This window comes from Carcharodon carcharias, chromosome 1, assembly GCF_017639515.1.
Source record: "Carcharodon carcharias isolate sCarCar2 chromosome 1, sCarCar2.pri, whole genome shotgun sequence".
NCBI classification, from domain to species: domain Eukaryota; kingdom Metazoa; phylum Chordata; class Chondrichthyes; order Lamniformes; family Lamnidae; genus Carcharodon; species Carcharodon carcharias.
In genome coordinates, this window is record NC_054467.1 from 177,577,061 (window position 1) to 177,594,851 (window position 17,791).

General features: G+C 46.0%; 1 protein-coding gene across 1 annotated transcript in view; it reads left to right on the top strand.

Moving 5' to 3' along the window:
• ankrd55 (ankyrin repeat domain 55) overlaps nucleotides 1–17,791 on the top strand; it is a 147,162-nt gene that overhangs the window by 11,364 nt on the left and 118,007 nt on the right. Inside the window, exon 4 of the mRNA XM_041183205.1 lies at nucleotides 5,475–5,584. Within this exon, the coding sequence (XP_041039139.1) occupies nucleotides 5,475–5,584 (110 nt within the window). The remainder of the gene's footprint in view (nucleotides 1–5,474; nucleotides 5,585–17,791) is intronic.

Below are 17,791 nucleotides of genomic sequence, written 5' to 3' on the forward strand. Positions count from 1 at the left end.
AGAAAGAGGATTAATGATCTCATCCATGCTGCCAGGGTAAGGAAGCCATCTCATCACTCTGAACCCACACACTCACAAGGCCATCACACATTCACTGGCATCTCATTCAATGCCAGCTCAAGGGACATCACCACTCACTGGGCGGAATCGTCCCAGATTTGCACTAAATGCGGTAGCAGGCAGATAAAACGACGTTTTACCTGCCAGCTGCAATGCTGGCTTTTCACACCACATCATCCCAAACCTGCCGCATTAATTACATAATCCTGTGATGCACGCCGTTTCCATGGCAGGCCGGCTCTCATTCACTCACCACGCCATCACTTCACCACTCCGGGCGCCATATTTATAGTGCCTCCAAACACATACCTCTCAGTGCTTCCAATTCAGGACGGCTGTACGGAAGACAGGAAGGCCCCGAAACGGAAAAATACTGCAGCCCCCCCACCACTTCAGTGATGCATCTCTTGAGCACGTTTTGAACACTGTGGAGGCCTTGATGTCCTTTAGCCCCGGTCTGTTTGCAGAATGGACAACTGCATCACCAATCCAGCATCAGTGGAGGTAGCAGCAGTGGTCAGCGCCAATGCTCTGCAAAAGAGCACAGCTACCCAGTAGGATGAAAGATCTCATCCGTTTTGCCAGGGTAACTCTCTCTTCTCATCACTCTCAACTCACACACTCACAAACCCATCACACATCCACAGGGATCTCACACCTCAAGAGGCAACACCACTAAGTCTCACGCACATCCTCACATCTCCATCAGGCTCATATCCTCCCGAGCTTCCATCCTCATCCTGTCCATGGTTCCACTCACCACAAAAACATTCCATGCAGTCCCATGTGTGCTGATCACACTCTCTCCATCTGTTTTCATGCAGGAGAAGCCTGTTTATCTCAGCAGGAAGAGGTCCCAGACTTGGTTTGGAGTGGCCTACATTAGGCCCCACACTTACTTTGAGGAGTGTGCCATCGTGCTGATTGGTAAAGACATATACCGTGCCTGCGGTGACAGTGATATAGGCAACGAATACCCTTGTGAGGATCCTGCACCACATCATCCCTATCTTAATGCAAATCCGAGTGTTTTCGCTCCTGCTTTTGACTCTGCTGCCGTGCACTACTTATCTCTACTTTGGTTCAGAGGGAGCTCTGCCAAGCAACCAACGCCCTCAGCCAGCCAGTCCCTCAGGTCCTCACCTCCAGCCAAGGGGACAGCTCCTCCATTGAACAGCCTGGAAGACCCGTCACAGCACTTAACCACACCTGCACCAGTGCAAAGACACACAACTTGGTGGGACCAAGATCTAGGCAGGCTTGGGTTCACAGTCTGGTGGTCACCGCATGGACACACGTCTGCAGCAGAAGGAGGCAGGTTTGTCTGAACTCCCTGTCACTTGGAGGACTGCTGGGAATCAGACATCTGTGAGGTCCGTATCAGGTGATGAGCCTCTGGGTTTAGCCCTCCACACATCCTGAAGAGTCAGCAGAAGGCATGCGAATATCACGCAGAGCTACTAGGAGCCCTCAACAGAGTGGCACGCGAGTCATAGGAGTGTGTCTGCCTGCTCTCTGATGAAGTGGTTCCCTCATGTGCATGAATGAGGTCTCCATGGGGCAAATGGCAGATGCTATGGAGACCCTGGTCCAGCAGAACACGGAGATGTGTGCAGACCTGCACTCCATCACGGGAGCCTTGGCTGAGTTCCTGCAGTGGCAACGCGAGAGGGAAACGGGGCACCTCAACGTCCTTCCAGGTGCTCCTTCCCCTCAGTGAGTCAGGCCTAGGCCCCCGGGCACCTGAAAGAAGGAGGAGCGGCAGCTAGACACCCATGGAATCTCATAGGCTGTCCTCTCCCTCTAAGTCCCCTTTGTCTGTGAGCCCCTCAATCTCATCCTCTGTGAACACAGAGGGAGCTGCTGGCCGAGTGATTCTGGAGGGAAAAGTGTGTGTATGGCAGGGCCTTTCGGAACTTCATGAAAGTACTCTCCCACGTAAGTGGATCCTTCAGCTATCATACTCACCTCAATGTCCTGAGCATTTTGAATATTGCTTGCTGGGGTTCACTTTCAGTTGTCTATGTGAGCTGATCTGCATCTCTGACCACCCAATGATCACAAGCCTATGCAGCACCTGATCTCGCCCACCATGACTGCCTTTTCACTTTCAACTTAGACAGCCATGGTATTGATTCACTTTTTTCTAAGCTCCCCTGTCTTTTCCCTTCCCCAGTCAACCATTTCCTTTCCCCTATCATTGTTGACCCCCCCCCCCCCACCGACCCCGGCATCACCTTCTGCTGCCCTCCATGACCTACCAACAACAACCCTTTTCCTTCAGGGATGTCCAGGTGAATGTGCATGTTCCCTTCCTTCCTGAAAATTTCACCTCCATCCACATTCACCTCCCCGACGTCTTCCTTCCCATCCCCAGGGTCTGGGTCTACCTCCGTGTCCCCACCAACCACCTCGCCGTCCCGTCTACCGCTACCATCAAACCTTCACCTTCCCACCCCACTGCCTCACTCTGCCCTTGGTCATTCTCACTATTCCTTTATTCCAAGTCTACCCTCAATTCGCTCCCCAGGAGGCAGTCAGGGCCCTCCCTTGCATGTTTACGTGGACATCCCCCCACTCTGGACCCTTTCCACCACTTGGAACCCCTTATCCCACCTCCTGGACTTCCCCTGCACCCATTTGGTCCACCCGTCCCCCGGACTCCACCCCCGGTCAGTCCTTCCCCCTCCCTCACTCCTTCAAATGCCCTTACTTCTTCCTCCAGCCTTATTCCCTCCCCTCTCCGTACTCCTTCCCTCTCTAAACCCCTTCCCCTACACCATCCAATCCCCCTTATACCTACCTCCCTAGTTAGTTTTCTCCCCGTTAACCCATCCTCCCCATACTCTTCCCCCCATCCCAACACCCCCCCCAACACCTTCATTCCCCCACAACCTCACCCCATGCTGATACCTTCATTACCCCCTCCCAAACTTACCCCATCCTGACACCTTCATTCCCCATCTGCCAACCTGACCCCATCCTGACACCTCTTCCTCTCCCAGTTGATCCTAGACCTTCCTCTCCCATCCTGCAGTACATGTTCCTCTCCCAAACACAACTGGACATTCCTTTCCACCACCACCGCCACCACCCCCCCCCCAACACCGAACAACGTCCATTGTGAGCAGACCCTTAACAGTGACTATCCAACTTCTGTGAGCTGCTTTGCAGCAGAGCCCTGTCCTTGAGAATCCACCCAGCCTGCCATGGGACACTCCTCCAGTTTGCCGTTGGTGTTGGGCTCCAGCATCTTCTGACCCTCGGATGTCCGCGATGTGAGCAAGGCCCTGGCAGTAAGTCCCGACTTCTGCACATCACACTTGTCAAGATGTGTTCTGCACCTGTGTGCAATCACGCTGACATGGACGGACGATCCAGCAGGCGGGAGGATGATTCCGACGGGCTGGCTTTATAATGACATGCAGACGTATTACAATGAGGTTCCCGACGTCCAATGGCGGGTAATGAGGCCCGCCATCGACAGGCTGAGCAGATGATTGCAAACTGGTTTCACAAAGTTATGAAACTGATTTTTGGCCTTCTCACTATATTGTCCGCTCACACCACTGAGCACGCCCACACCAGTGGGCACAGGTGATTCCGCCCACTCTCTCATGCACACCCTCATATCTCCATCTGGCTTCATTTCCTCTGGAGACTGCCTCCTCAGCCCTCATCATCTTGAGGGCACTTGTACTGATCAACATGTGCCCCCACACGCACCCTGGGATACCCCACTTCCCCAGTTCAGCCCTTAGCCTGCAGCCTCTTCCCTTGCCTGAGGCCACTTCTCCCCCTTCCTCAAGCAAGCCCTAGCCCTGCAGCTGTTGAAAAGCCACCCCTGTCTTACGCCTGGTCTGGTAGGTAGAGACCTGCCTGTCGGTTTTTCGGAGTAGAGGAAGATTTATAGTGGAGTTCCCCAGGGATCGATAGGACCCCTGCTCTTCCTAATATACATTAATGACCCACACCTTGGTGTACTGGGCACAATTTCAAAGTGTGCGGTTAATACGAAACTTGGAAGTATTGTGTACCATGAGGACGAGCGTGTCGAACTTCAAAAGGACATAGATAGGTTGGTGGAAGGGCAGACAATTGGCAGATGAAATTTAATTCAGAGAATGGTGAAGTGGTTCATTTTGATAGAAAAACAGATGGACAATATAAAATAAATGGTACAATTCTAAAGCGGGTGCAGGAGCAGAGGGACTTGGGTGTATTTGTGCATAAGTCACTGAAGGTGGCAGGACAGGTTGAGAGCAGTTATAAAGCATACGGCATCCTGGGCCTTATCAATAGGGGCACAGAGTACAAAAGCAAGGAAGTTATACTAAATTTGTATAAAATTCTGTTTCAGCCTCAAATGAAGTGTTGTGCCTAGTTCTAGGCACCACTTTAGGAAGTACGTGGATACATTATAAAGGCTACAGAAAATATTCATGAGAATCATTCTAGGAATGAGGAAATTCAGTTACTTACATAGATTGGAGAGATTGGGACTGTTTTTCCTGGAGAAGAGAATATTGAGAGGAGACTGGATAGTGGTATTCAAAATCATGAGGGGTCGAGACAGAGTAGATAGGGAAAAGCTGTTTCCACTGGTGGAAAGATTGAGAACAAGAGGGCACAGATTTAAGGTATCCGGCAAAAGAAGCAGTAGTGACATGAGAAAAAGCCTTTTCACACAGTGAATAGTTAAGATCTGCAATGCACTGCCTGAGAATATAACATAGGAAGTTAATGTGCAGGTAGGGTCAAGTGAGGCATTCAAAAGGGAATTGGATCATTATCTGAAAAGTAAATAATTGCAAGGCTATGGGGAAAATGCAGGTCAATGGGACTAAGTGAATTGCTCTTTTAAAGGGCCAGCACAGACACAATGGGCCAAATTCTGTGTTATAACCATTCTATGATTCTATGGCTTGACAGGGGAGACGGTGAGAGGCTGATTCACCTGGCTGGAGAGTCTAGAACTAGGGTAAAGAATGGGCCATTTAGGCCTGAGATGAGAAGAAATTTCTTAACTGAGGGGTTGAAGTTTCGGCACTCTCTATCCCAGAACACTATGGATGCTTAGTCGATGAGTATATTCAAGGCAGAGATGAACAGATTTTGGACACTAAGGTGATGGGAGGGGAAAGTGGAGTTGTTATACAAGTTTATCCATTATCTTATTGAATTGCAGAGTAGGATCAAGGGGTTGTATGGCCTACTCCTTTTTAGTTCCTGTCAGTCATGGCCCATGAGAATGCCAAATCAGGTATAATCCTCTCCTCAAGAAAACTCAGGAAATTTTACTTTCCTTTAACATTATCGAATGGCAGGCTACTACTCTTATTAAAAAAAAATACTAGTTTTCAAAGATTTACATTAATAAGGGAAAGCAAATTGATAAGTATTTTCATTTTCAGGGTTGGCTAGATGGCTGTGTAACACTCATACGAAATGGTGCCAAGCAAAATATCCCAGATAAAAATGGAAGACTACCCCTTCATGCAGCTACTGCTGAAGACAATGTCAGGTAAAGATATCATTTTCTGTTTAAAAATATGAAATGAGATAGACACATCATATGGCATTTTTTTCTTATTTTAACAGCACCCGTTTCAGGAAAGGAAAAATAACGGTAATGTTTCTTTTAGTCATAAGCTAGATGAATATTTGTTTCAATGCCAATGTGTAAGGTAAGTCTAGGGCATGGAGACTGGAATTTCACTAATAACTAGCAGATTAACAATTATTATTTGAAATGGAATTGATTATGGTATTAATTTATTAGAAACATGAATATTGTTGAAAAGAGTGCAAGTTCTGAACTACCAAGCGACTGTTTATCAGAAACACTTAAAATACTTTGTTTTCAAAATAATAATACTGATACATAGAGAGTTCCTCTTCCTGGTTGATGCCCTGATGTCACTAGTCCTGTCTGGTGCAGACTAAGGCTGTGCACTGGAAGGGTGACAGGCTTTTAGGCTGCATAAATGTAATGTGTTCAAGATATATGTCAGCAGTTTGCACAGTCACTAGCTGCAGTAATACATTTTATTTGCATAGCCAAAGCTATTTCTGGAAGTTCTACAGATGCAACTTAAGTAGCCCTCAAAGTTTACCACTGAAGATTTGTTTTGGATTTCACAAAACGCGTGTTGTAATCTTTTTTATCCACTGAAAGGGAAAAAATAAATATTTACTGTGTGTCAACTAATCACACAGGAGCAGATGTATTCTGCTAGCAACCTCACCTTCTGGTGCAAATGATCACAAATGAACAAACTAATTATTTGCTACAACTTAATTATTTTTTGTTGGAAGAAATCACCTAATTATTTGTTTTAATTAAGTGGATTTTGAAGTGGCTGCTTTTATATTGACATTTTGCATGAATGCTGTTTTCAGTGGACAGCAACACAAAATTGATTAAAACGTTCCTCCAATCTGAGTATGTTCCTTTCACAATAGAATTTTTAGGGAAATGGACAGTGATAGTTCTATGAACCTGTAATAACGTCTGTTTAAATGCATAATACAAATAATATCTTCCCAAACATCAACCACTTGCATTTATAAAGTGGCAATTTTTGAGTGGGAAGCGATTTTGGGCGAAGGTCTGGCTTCATGGAGGTCAATTTCCAGGGAGCCATTAAGCTATCACCATTCTGATCCATCATTCAGCTGATTCACAGGAAATTCTGCATATCAGCTCCTGGGCCAGTCTTGAATGCTGATGAGAAAGTACTGGGCTAACAAACACAACAATGTCCTAAATATCAAATTTTGTTGATTTAGAAACCTCCCAGTCATACTCAGAACCAACAGTGATTATGATTTGTTGCATTCTCTGTGGGGTTGCTCACTGATGATCCTGTAGCTGATGACGATACAAAATCAGAGGTCACCAAAAGAGTAAAATGACAATACAATGAGAAGTATTTCATAAGATATAATATTTTTTGATAATTTTTACACCTTTCCTAGTGAAGCTATTATTTTTCCAGCCAGTCTTCCCTACAGGTTCCTCAAAGGCACAGGTGAAAACTGTATGGGGAAGGGGAAATGCACTTCACTTGAAGGAAAAATAGAAAATGCTGGCAAAACTCAGCAGGTCTCGCAGCATCCATGGAGAGAGAAACTGAGTTAATATTTCGAGTATATATGACTCTTCAGAGTTTTGAAGAAGAGTCATTTGCACTCAAAACGTTAACTCTGTTTCTCTCTCCACGGATGCTGTGAGACCTGCTGAGTTTTTCCAGCATTTTCTGTTTTTATTTCAGATTTCCAGCATCTGTAGTGTTTTGCTTTTATCCCTTGAAAGAACCCTGAGCTTGACCTAAAAATAAAATTGTGTGATTTGCGAGTTCCATAGAAACATATAAACAAGGAGCAGGAGTAGGCCATTTGGCCCTTTGAGCCTGTTCCGCCATTCATTATGATCATGGTTGATCATCCAACTCATTAGCCTGCTCCCACTTTCTCCCCATACCCTTTGATCCCTTTTGCCATAGAGCTATATCTAACTCCTTGAAAGCATACAATGTTTTGGTCTCAACTACTTTCTGTGGTAACGAATTCCACAGGCTCACCACTCTCTGGGTGAAGAAATTTCTCATCTCAGTCCTAAATGGTCTAACCCATATCATTAGACTGTGACCTCTGGTTCTGGACTCCCCTACCATCGGGAACATTCTTCCTGCGTCTACCCTGTCTAGTCCTGTTAGAATTTCATAGGTTTTTATTAGATCCCCCTCATTCTTTTGAAGTCCAGCAAATATAATCCTAATCGACTCAATCTCTCCTCATATGACAGTCCCGCCATCCCAGGAATCAGTCGGGTAAACCTTTGCTGCACGCCTTCTATAGCAAGTACATCCTTCCTCAAATAAGGAGACCAAAACGGCACATAATATTCCAGGTGTGGTCTCACCAAGATCCTTTACAATTGCAGCAAGACATCCCTGTTCTTGTACTCGAATCATCTGGCTATGAAGCCCAACATACAATTTGCCTTCTTTATCGCCTGCTGCACCTGCATGCTCACCTTCAGCGACTGGTGTACAAGGACACCCAGGTCTCGTTGCACATTCCCCTCTCTCAATTTATAGCCATTCAGATAATAATCTGCCTTCCTGTTTTTGCTACCAAAATGGATAACCTCACATTTATCCACATTATACTGCATCTGCCATGCATTTGCCCCCTCACTTAGCTTGTCCAAATCACACTGAAGCATCTCTGCATCCTCCTCACAGCTCACCCTCCCACCCAGCTTTGTGTCATCTGCAAATTTGGAGATATTACATTTAATTCCCTCATCTAAATCATTAATATATATTGTAAATAACTGGGGTCCCAGCACCGATCCCTGCGGTACCCCACTAGTCACACTGCCATTCAGAAAAAGGCCTGTTTATTCCTACTCTTTGTTTCCTGTTTGCCAATCAGTTTTCTATCCATCTCAATACACTATCCCCAATCCTACGCGCTTTAATTTTACAAGCTAATCTCTGACGTGGGACTTTGTTAAAAGCCTTCTGAAAGTCCAAATAAACCACATCCACTGGCTCACCCTCATCAACTCTACTAGTTACATCCTCGAAAAATTCCGGTAGATTTGTCAAGCATGATTTACCTTTCGTAAACCCATGCTGACTCTATCCGATTCTGCCACTGTTTTCCATGTGCTCAGCTATTAAATCTTTTAGAATGGACGCTAGAATTTTCCACACTACCAACATCAGGCTGACAGGTCTATAATTCCTTGTTTTCTCTCTGTCTTCCTTTTTAAATAGTGGGGTTACATAAGCTACCCTCCAATCCGTAGGAACTGTTCCAGAGTCTATAGAATCTCGGAAGATGACCGCCAATGCACCCACTATTTCTGGGGCCACTTCCTTAAGTACTCTGGGATGTAGATTATCAGGCCCTGGGGATTTATCAGCCTTCAATCCCATCAATTTCCCCAACACCATTTCCCTACTAATACTGATTTCTTTCAGTTCCTCCCTCTCACTAAACCCTATGTTCCCCAACATTTCTGGTATGTTATTAGTGTCCTCCTTTGTGAAGACAGAACGAAAGTATGTATTTCGTTGGTCAGCCATTTCTTTGTTCCCCATTTTAAATTTCCCTGTTTCTGACTGTAAGGGACCTACATTTGTCTTCACTAATCTTTTTCTCTTCACATACCGATAGAAACTTTTGCAGTCAGTTTTTACGTTCCTTGCAAGCTTACTCTCATACTCTATTTTCCCCTTCTTAATCAATCCCTTGGTCCTCCTTTGCTGAATTCTGAACTGCTCCCAATTCTCAGGTCTGTTGTTTTTTCTGGCCAATTTGTATGCCTCTTCCTTGCATCTAATACTATCTCTAATTTCCCTTGTAAACCATGATTTGGCCACCTTTCCTGTTTTACTTTTGCGCCAGACAGGAATAAACGATCGTTGCAGTTCACCCATGCGCTCTTTGAATGTTTGCCTTTGCCTATCCACTGTCATCCCTTTTAGTAATGTTTCCCAATCCATCATAGCCAACTCACGCCTCATACTATCGTAGTTTCCTTTATTAAGATTCAGGAACCTAGTCTCAGAATCAACTATGTCACTCTCCATCTTGATGAAGAATTCTATCATATTATGGTCGCTCATCCTCAAGGAGCCTCACACAACTAGATTGCCAATTATTCCTTTCTCATTACACAATACCCAGTTGAGGATGGCGTGTTCTCTCGTTAGTTCCTCAATGTATTGGTCCAGAAAAACATCCTGTAGACACTCCAGGAGTTCTTCCTCTATGATATTGTTACTAATTTGATTTGTCTAATCTATATGCATATTAAGCATGCAAATGCATGTTGCGCAGAGTACGTGTCAATCAGATGTGAAAGCTTGTTTCCTGCACAAAACGAAGGCTACTATCACAATCCAAGGCCTCTTCCCTATGCAGAGTATAACATTTTGAGTATAACAGTGATTGCTCGGCTACAAAGTCACTATCCAGATTTGTGATCATTGCACCTCCACATGGCTTGTGTTCGCTGCAAGAATCTCATACCCAAGTGTCAATCGGTTCCGCGATGTTCTCTTTGTGCTCTCAGCACCACTGAGGCAGGTTTCTCCCCCCACTTCTACGCAATTCCTGACAGGACAAGGTGTGGTGCTGAACAGGACAGGTGATGAAGCCTGCCAAAGGATCAAGTTGTCTTAAATTCCACGTGGCCGCTGTTTATCAGCAGTGCCTCGATGATATGAGCCTCTTCACAGAGCGTATGTACACTGCCCTCAGCCAAACAGATGTCAAGACTTTCCCAGATGTAATATGAAGATCTCAGGACTGTCCTCACTGCATCTCATCATCATCCTCCTGGAATCTTGTGGCAATGCGGGCCTCAAGACTACACCTGCCTCGTCTGGCCAGTGCAATGGCCTCATCACCAGCATCCTCGCCTTCCAGGACCTCATCACCCTCATCTCCTTTGACTTCCTCCTCATCAAGGGAGAAGTGCAGCTCTTGCATCTCCTCATCATACAGGTCCTCCCTGCTTTGTATCGCTAGGTTGTGTAGTGTGCAGCAAGCCATGATGATGTGTGACACCCTCTGGGGAGTGTACTACAGTGCTCCACCAGATCTGTCCAGACACTGGAACCTCATTTTCAGGATGCCAATGGTGTACTGAACCAAACTCCAGGTTGCTGCATGAGCCTCGTTGTACCTTTTCTCACCAGGAGTTTAAGGCCACATGGGCATCAACAGCCATGTCTTCTGTGGGTATCTGAGACCTGCTGAGGATGTTGGAGTCGTGGATGCTTCAGGGATATCTTGCACACACCTGCATGATCCATTTGTTAAAGTTGCAGAGCAGCTGAACATTGAGAGGGTGGAAGCCTCTGCGCTTCAGATACTGGGCTGCTTGTTGTCAAGGAGATTTAAGAGTCACGTGGGTGCCTTCGATGGCACCCCGCATCTGTGGGAATCCAAAAATCTGAGCAAGTCCCAGCACTCTTGCTTCCTGGCTTGCCTGATCCCTGTTGAATTTGACAAAGGTGTGTGCCTTGGCAAAAAGGGCACCCGTGACCTCCTGGATACATTTGTGGGAGGAGGCTTGCGAGATGCCACAAAGGTCCCTAGTGGAGCCCTGGAAGGAGGCACTGCTGTAGAAATTGAGTACGGCAGTAACTTTAACTGCCAATACCAGTGGATGCCATCCAAATCCCCATGGTGCCAAGTCATGCAGAAAGTGGCATATATGTGTGACCAGTTCCTTTGACATGCGCAGCGTCACTAGTTCTTGATCATCTGCAGGTAGCGTATGTGACATCTATAGATCCCTGGGTCTAGTACGTATGAGGCGATGGCACAGTGGTATTGTCGCTGGACTAATAATCCAGAGACCTAGGGTAATGCTCTGGGGATCCAGGTTTGAATCCTGTGACAGCAGATGGTGGAATTTGAATTCAATAAATATCTGGAATTAAAAGTCTAACGATGATCATGAAAACATTGTCAATTGTTGTAAAAACCCATCTGGTTCACTAATGCCCTGTGGGAAGTCAATCTGCTGTCCTTATCTGGTCTGGCCTACATGTGACTCCAGACTCACGGCAATGTTGTGGTCTCTTAAACGCTCTCTGAAATGGCCAAGCAAGCCACTCAGTTGTATCAAACCACTACAAACCGCATCAACCTAGGCACTGGAAACGACACTTTGGTGGGGGGGGGGGGGGCAAAATTGAGAGAGCTGTCTTACAGACATGTCAAGCACCAGCTTGACATTGTCATCCTCACGGAATCATATCTTACAAATTATGTCTCAGACACGACCATCACCGTGGTGATCAGCAGGGGTGGCGGCACAGTAGTATACAGTTGGGGGAGACTTGCATGGTAAGGACGCAGAATGTATTCTGGGTGGGGGACTTCAATGTCCATGACCAAGAGTGGCTCGGTAGCACCACTACTGACCGAGCTGGCCGAGTCCTAAGGGACACAGCTGCTAGACAGGGTCTGCGGAAAGTGGTGAGGGAACCAAAAAGAGGGAAAAACATGTTTGGCCTCATCCTCACCAACCTGCCTGCTGCCAACACATCTGTCCATGACAGTATTGGTAGGAGTGACCACCACACAGTCCTTGTGAAGATGAAGTCCCGCCTTCACATTGAGGATACCCTCAATCCTGTTGTGTGGCACTACCACTGTGCTAAATGGGATAGATTTTGAACAGATCTAGCAACTCAAGACTGGGCATCCATGAGATGCTGTGGGCCATCAGCAGTACCAGAATTGTACTCGAATACAATCTGCAACCTCATGGCCCGGCATTTCCCACACTCTACCATTACCATCAAGCCAGGGGATCAACCCTGGTTCAATGAAGAGTGCAGGAGGGCATACCAGGAGCAGCACCAGGCATACCTAAAAATGAGGTGTTAATTTGTTGAAGCTATAAAACAGGATTGTCAAACAGCATAAGCAGCAAGTGATAGACAGAGCTAAGCAATCCCAAAACCAACAGATCAGATCTAAGCTCTGCAGTTCTGCCACATCCAGCCATGAATGGTGGTGGACAATTAAAGAACACACTGGAGGAGGATGCTGCACAAATATCCCCATCCTCAATAGTGGTTGAGCCCAGCACATCATTGCAAAAGATAAGGCTGAAGCATTTGTTATGATCTTCAGCCAGAAGTTCTAAGTGGATGATCCATCTTGGCCTCCTCTGGAGGTTCCCAGCATCACAGATGCCAGTCTTCTGCCAATTCAATTCACTCCACATGATATCAAGAAACCGCTGAAGGCACTGGATAGTGCAAAGGCAATAGTACTGAAGACTTGTGCTCCAGAGCTTGCCGCGCCCCTAGACAAGCTGTTCCAGTACAGCTACAACACTGACATCTACCCACCTATGTGGAAAATTGACTAGGTATGTTCTATACACAAAAGGCAGGACAAGTCCAACTCAGCCAACTGCCGCCACATCAGTCTAATCTCGGTCATCAATAAAGTAATGGAAGGGGTCATCAACAGTGCTATCAAGTAGCGCTTGCTTAGCAATAACCTGCTTTCTGATGCCCAGTTTAGGTTCCGCCAGGGCCACTTTGCTCCTGACCTCATTACAGCCTTGGTTTAAACAGGGACAAAAGAGCTGAATTCCTAAAGTGAGGTGAGAGTGACTGCCCTTGACATCAAGGCAGCATATGACCGAGTGTGGCATCAAGGAACCCTAGCAAAACTGGAGTCAATGGGAATCGGGGAAAACTCTCCGCTAGTTGGGGTCATACTTAGCACAAAGGAAGATGGTGTGTTGAAGGTCAGTTATCTCAGCTCCAGGACATCACTGCAGGAGCTTCTCAGGGTAGTGTCCTCAGCCCAATCATCTTCAGCTATTTCATCAATGACCTTCCTTCCATCATAAGGTCAGAAGTGGGGATGTTCGCTGATGATTGCACAATGTTCAGCACCATTCGCGACTCCTCAGATACTGAAGCAGTCCATGGCCAAATGCAGCAAGACCTGGACAATATCTAGGCTTGGGCTGACAAGTGGCAAGTAACACTTGCGCCACACAAATGCCATCACCTCTGAGGCAAAGAATTCCAAAATCGCACAGCCCTCTGAGAGAAAAAATTTCTCCTCATCTCTATCCTAAAAGAGCATCCCCTAATTTTAAAACAGCGTCCCCGAGTTCTGGACTCTCCCACAAGAGGAAATATCCTATCGACGTTCACCTTGTCAAGGCCGTTCAGGATCTTGCATACTTAAATCAAATCACCCCTCACTCTTTTAAACTCCAGTGGAAACAGGACCAGTCGGTTCAACCTTCCTCACAAGATAACTCACTCATTCCAGGTACCAAAAGGAACATCGTGCCCAAGAAGAGTCCCACGTAATCAACGTTGAGGCGCACCCATGGCCATTCCCATGGCTGCAATGGAGCTATGGGGGAGAACTTTTGCACTGCCTGGCATTGAGGGCAGCTTTTGACCAGGGTTTCTATATCCACGTGCATGCCTGGCGCCACAAATAGCCGCGTGCAAGCATCTTCATTCTCCTAATGCCCAGATGAGCGCTATATAGCTTGGCTAATGGCAGCCTTCACTCCCTCTGGGGCAGGATAACCCTTGCTCCCCAGAGTAATATGCCGTCCTGGCAGGAGAGTTCATATTTGCGATCAGAGTAGGACTTCATCTCCTCAGATTTAGATCCACCTGACTGACGTTTCAAGACCTGCTCCCAGATGTTAGACAATAGTGGGTCCCGGCTTGTCCACTCACGGATTTGCCTGGAACAAGGGAGGAATCCAGAAAATTTAGCACTAAGACCAGTTTCTGGGGAATCGGAGCCTCCCTGTTATTAGCTGGCAGGGGGAGGAGGCTTAGTGCGTTGGCATGTGCGATTTGACTACCTGAACGGTGAACAAAATGTATTCGTAGGTGGCAAATATTGGTGCCCATCTCTGGATACGAACTGATGCGATAGGGGGTATCACTTTATCTTCTCCAAATAATCCCCATAGCGGCTTGTGGTCAGTTATAATATGGAAATGGCGACCGTGGAGATATTGATGAAGCTTACGAACGCTGAATACAATAGATAAGCCCTCTTTTTCAACTTGGGAATATCATTGCTCTGCATCACTGAGTATGTGAGATGTTTAACCAATGGGCCGTTCAGAGCCATCCACCATCTGATGTGAAAGGACAGCCCCTCTTCCATAAGGGGAAACATCACATGTTAAAATTAATTCTTTCTTGGGGTCAAAGTAGACCAACAAGGCCAATGATTTTAACAATCACTTTGCTTTCATTGAATCATAGTCATAGATTCATAGAGGTCTACAGCAGAGAAAAAGGGCCTTCGGCCCATCGAGTCTGCGCCAGTCAAACAAGTACCTAACTGTTCTAATCCCATTTTCCAGCACTAGGCCCATAGCCTTGTATACCATGGCATCGCAAGTGCACATCCAAATACTTCTTAAATGTTATGAGGGTTTCTGCCTCTACCACCCTTTCAGGCAGTGCGTTCCAGATTCCCACCACCCTCTGGGTGAAAAAATTCTTCCTCACATCCCCTCTAAACCTCCTGCCCCTTACCTTAAATCTATGCCCCCTGGTTATTGGTCCCTCCACCAAGGGGAAAAGTTCCTTCCTGCCTACCCTATCCATGCCCCTCATAATTTTATACACCTCAATCATGTCCCCCCTCAATCTCCTCTGCTCCAGGGAAAATAACCCCAGTCTATCAAATCTTTCCTCTTAACTAAAACTCTCCAACCCAAGCAACATCCTGGTAAATCTCCTCTGCACTCTCTCTAGTGCAACTGCATCCTTCCTATAATGTGGATTCCAGAACTGCACACAATACTCTAGCTGTGGCCTAAGCACCGTTTTATACAGTTCCAGCATAACCTCCCTGCTCTTATATTCTATGCCTGAGCTAATAAAGGCAAGAATCCCATATACCTTCTTAACTGCTACTTTAAGGGACCGGTGGACATGTACACCAAGGTCCCTCTGATCCTCGGTACTTCCCAGGGTCCTACCATTCATCATGTATTCCCATACCTTGTTTCTCCTGCCCAAGAGCATCACCTCCCACTTATCCGGATTAAATTCCATTTGCCACTGATCAGCTCGTCTGACCAGCCCATCTATATCCTCCTGTTATCTAAGGCTATCCCACTCACTATTTACTACCCCACCAATTTTCATGTCATCCACGAACTTACTGATCAACTCTCCTACACTCAAGTCTAAATTGTTTATATATACACCACAAACTGCAAGGGACCCAACACCAATCCACTGGACACAGGCATCCAGTCACAAAAACACCCCTTAACCATCACCCTCTGCTTCCTGCCACTCAGCCAACTCTGGATCCAATTTGCCAAATTGCCTTGGATCCCATGGGCTCTTACCTTTGTTATCAGTCTCCCATGTGGGACCTTATCAAAGGCCTTGCTGAAGTCCAAGTAGACTACGTCAAATGCATTGCCCTCATCTACATACCTGGTCACCTCTTCGAAAAATTCAATCAAATTAGTCAGACATAACTTGCTCTTAACAAAACCATGCTGACTGTCCTTGATTATTCCCTGCCTCTCCAAGTCAGGAAGGTATCCTGGTGTGGGGCTTGCCAACTCCATTTCTGATTCTTCTTAAGCAGGCCATACAATGGAGCCAGCACAGTTGAGAGATTTGGGAGGAATCGGCCGTAGTGGTTTACCATGCCTAAGAAGGTCCTGAGCTCTGTGGTATTTCTCAGGGCAAGTGCCTTGTGAATGGCCTGAACTTGTTCTTCCACAAGATGCAGGCCCTACGCATCAATCTTGTGGCCCAAGTAAACTATCTCCTTAGCTTGGGGCAGTCACTTCTCTTGTTTTACACGTACCCAGCTTGTACGAAGCATTTGAACACCTCTTCTAGATTTGCTAAGTGTTCATCGTCGGTCACTCCCCTGACCAATACATCATCCAAGTAAATGATAACATGGGGCAATCCTTGAAGCAAGTTTTCCATCATTCTTTGGAAAATAGCACACCAAAGGGTAGACATGTGTATTGATACAATCCTCAGTGTGTATTAATGATGACGAACTCCCTAGAGTCCTTTTCCTACTTGCTGGTAGGCATGGATCATGCCTAATTTCGATTACGTGGTGCTCCCTGCCAACTTTGAATACAATTCCTCAATCTTGGGTATCAGATGTCTATCAAGTTTGGCCACTTTATTGACAGTTAGCTTACAACCACTGCATAAACGCATGCTTTGGTCCGGCTTCAGTACAGGTACAATGGGTGCTGCCCACTCAGAAAATTGCACTGGTTGTAGGATGCCCAATTTTTCCAGTCTGTTCAGTTCGGTTTCAACCTTGTCCTGTAGAGCATAAGGGATTAGTCTGGCTCTTATAAATCTGGGGGTTGCATGGATCTACATGGATTCTGGCCTGTAGCACTCGAATTCTTCCTAACTCGCCGTTGCAAATGGAAGCATAATTTTGCAATAATTCCTGTAAGCCTTTCATTGTAATTTGAAAAATTTTGGCCCATTTCAACTTAATCTTTTCGAGCCAGGTACCCATTAAGCTGGGTCCTCTCCAGCTACCACTATCAAGGGCAACCTTTAAGATTAATCTCCATACGTCACCTAGACTTGACATAACCCTTTCAGTCTTATTTCTTCACCCGTGCTTGTTCTCATTTTAGTGTCCGAAACTTCCAATCTTAAAGAATGAGTTCCTTTATTCAAGTATCTGAATGTATGTTTTCCAATGACGGACAACGAAGCTCCAGTGTCAACTTCCATGTTAATGGGTTGTCCATTGACTATAATGACTACTTGGATCAGCTCGGTTCTACTCAATTGCAGGTTATATAATGAATGGATGTCTGATTCTATTTCTTCTGGTTCTTCCATGAGACATATTTCACGACTTCTCCCTTTGTCTTTAAAATGCTGTTACAGCCTATCTCTGGTGTGCCGCATTAAGTGACCATAGCAGTGGTAGAAAAAGGATTCGACTTGTTTGAATTGTCGATCACACATTGGATGCCTTTCTCTCATTCATTTTGTTAGTTTTCACTGTAGTACTGCTGTTTTTTTACTGATCTATACATAGGGTGCATTTCCTGCCTTTCTGTGGGGTCCAACGTTTCCGTGTCTTTTGTTGCTGGTCTGTCCCACCCTACCAGATGCACGGCACCATTTTGCGTATCTCTTGTGGCTTCTGCATT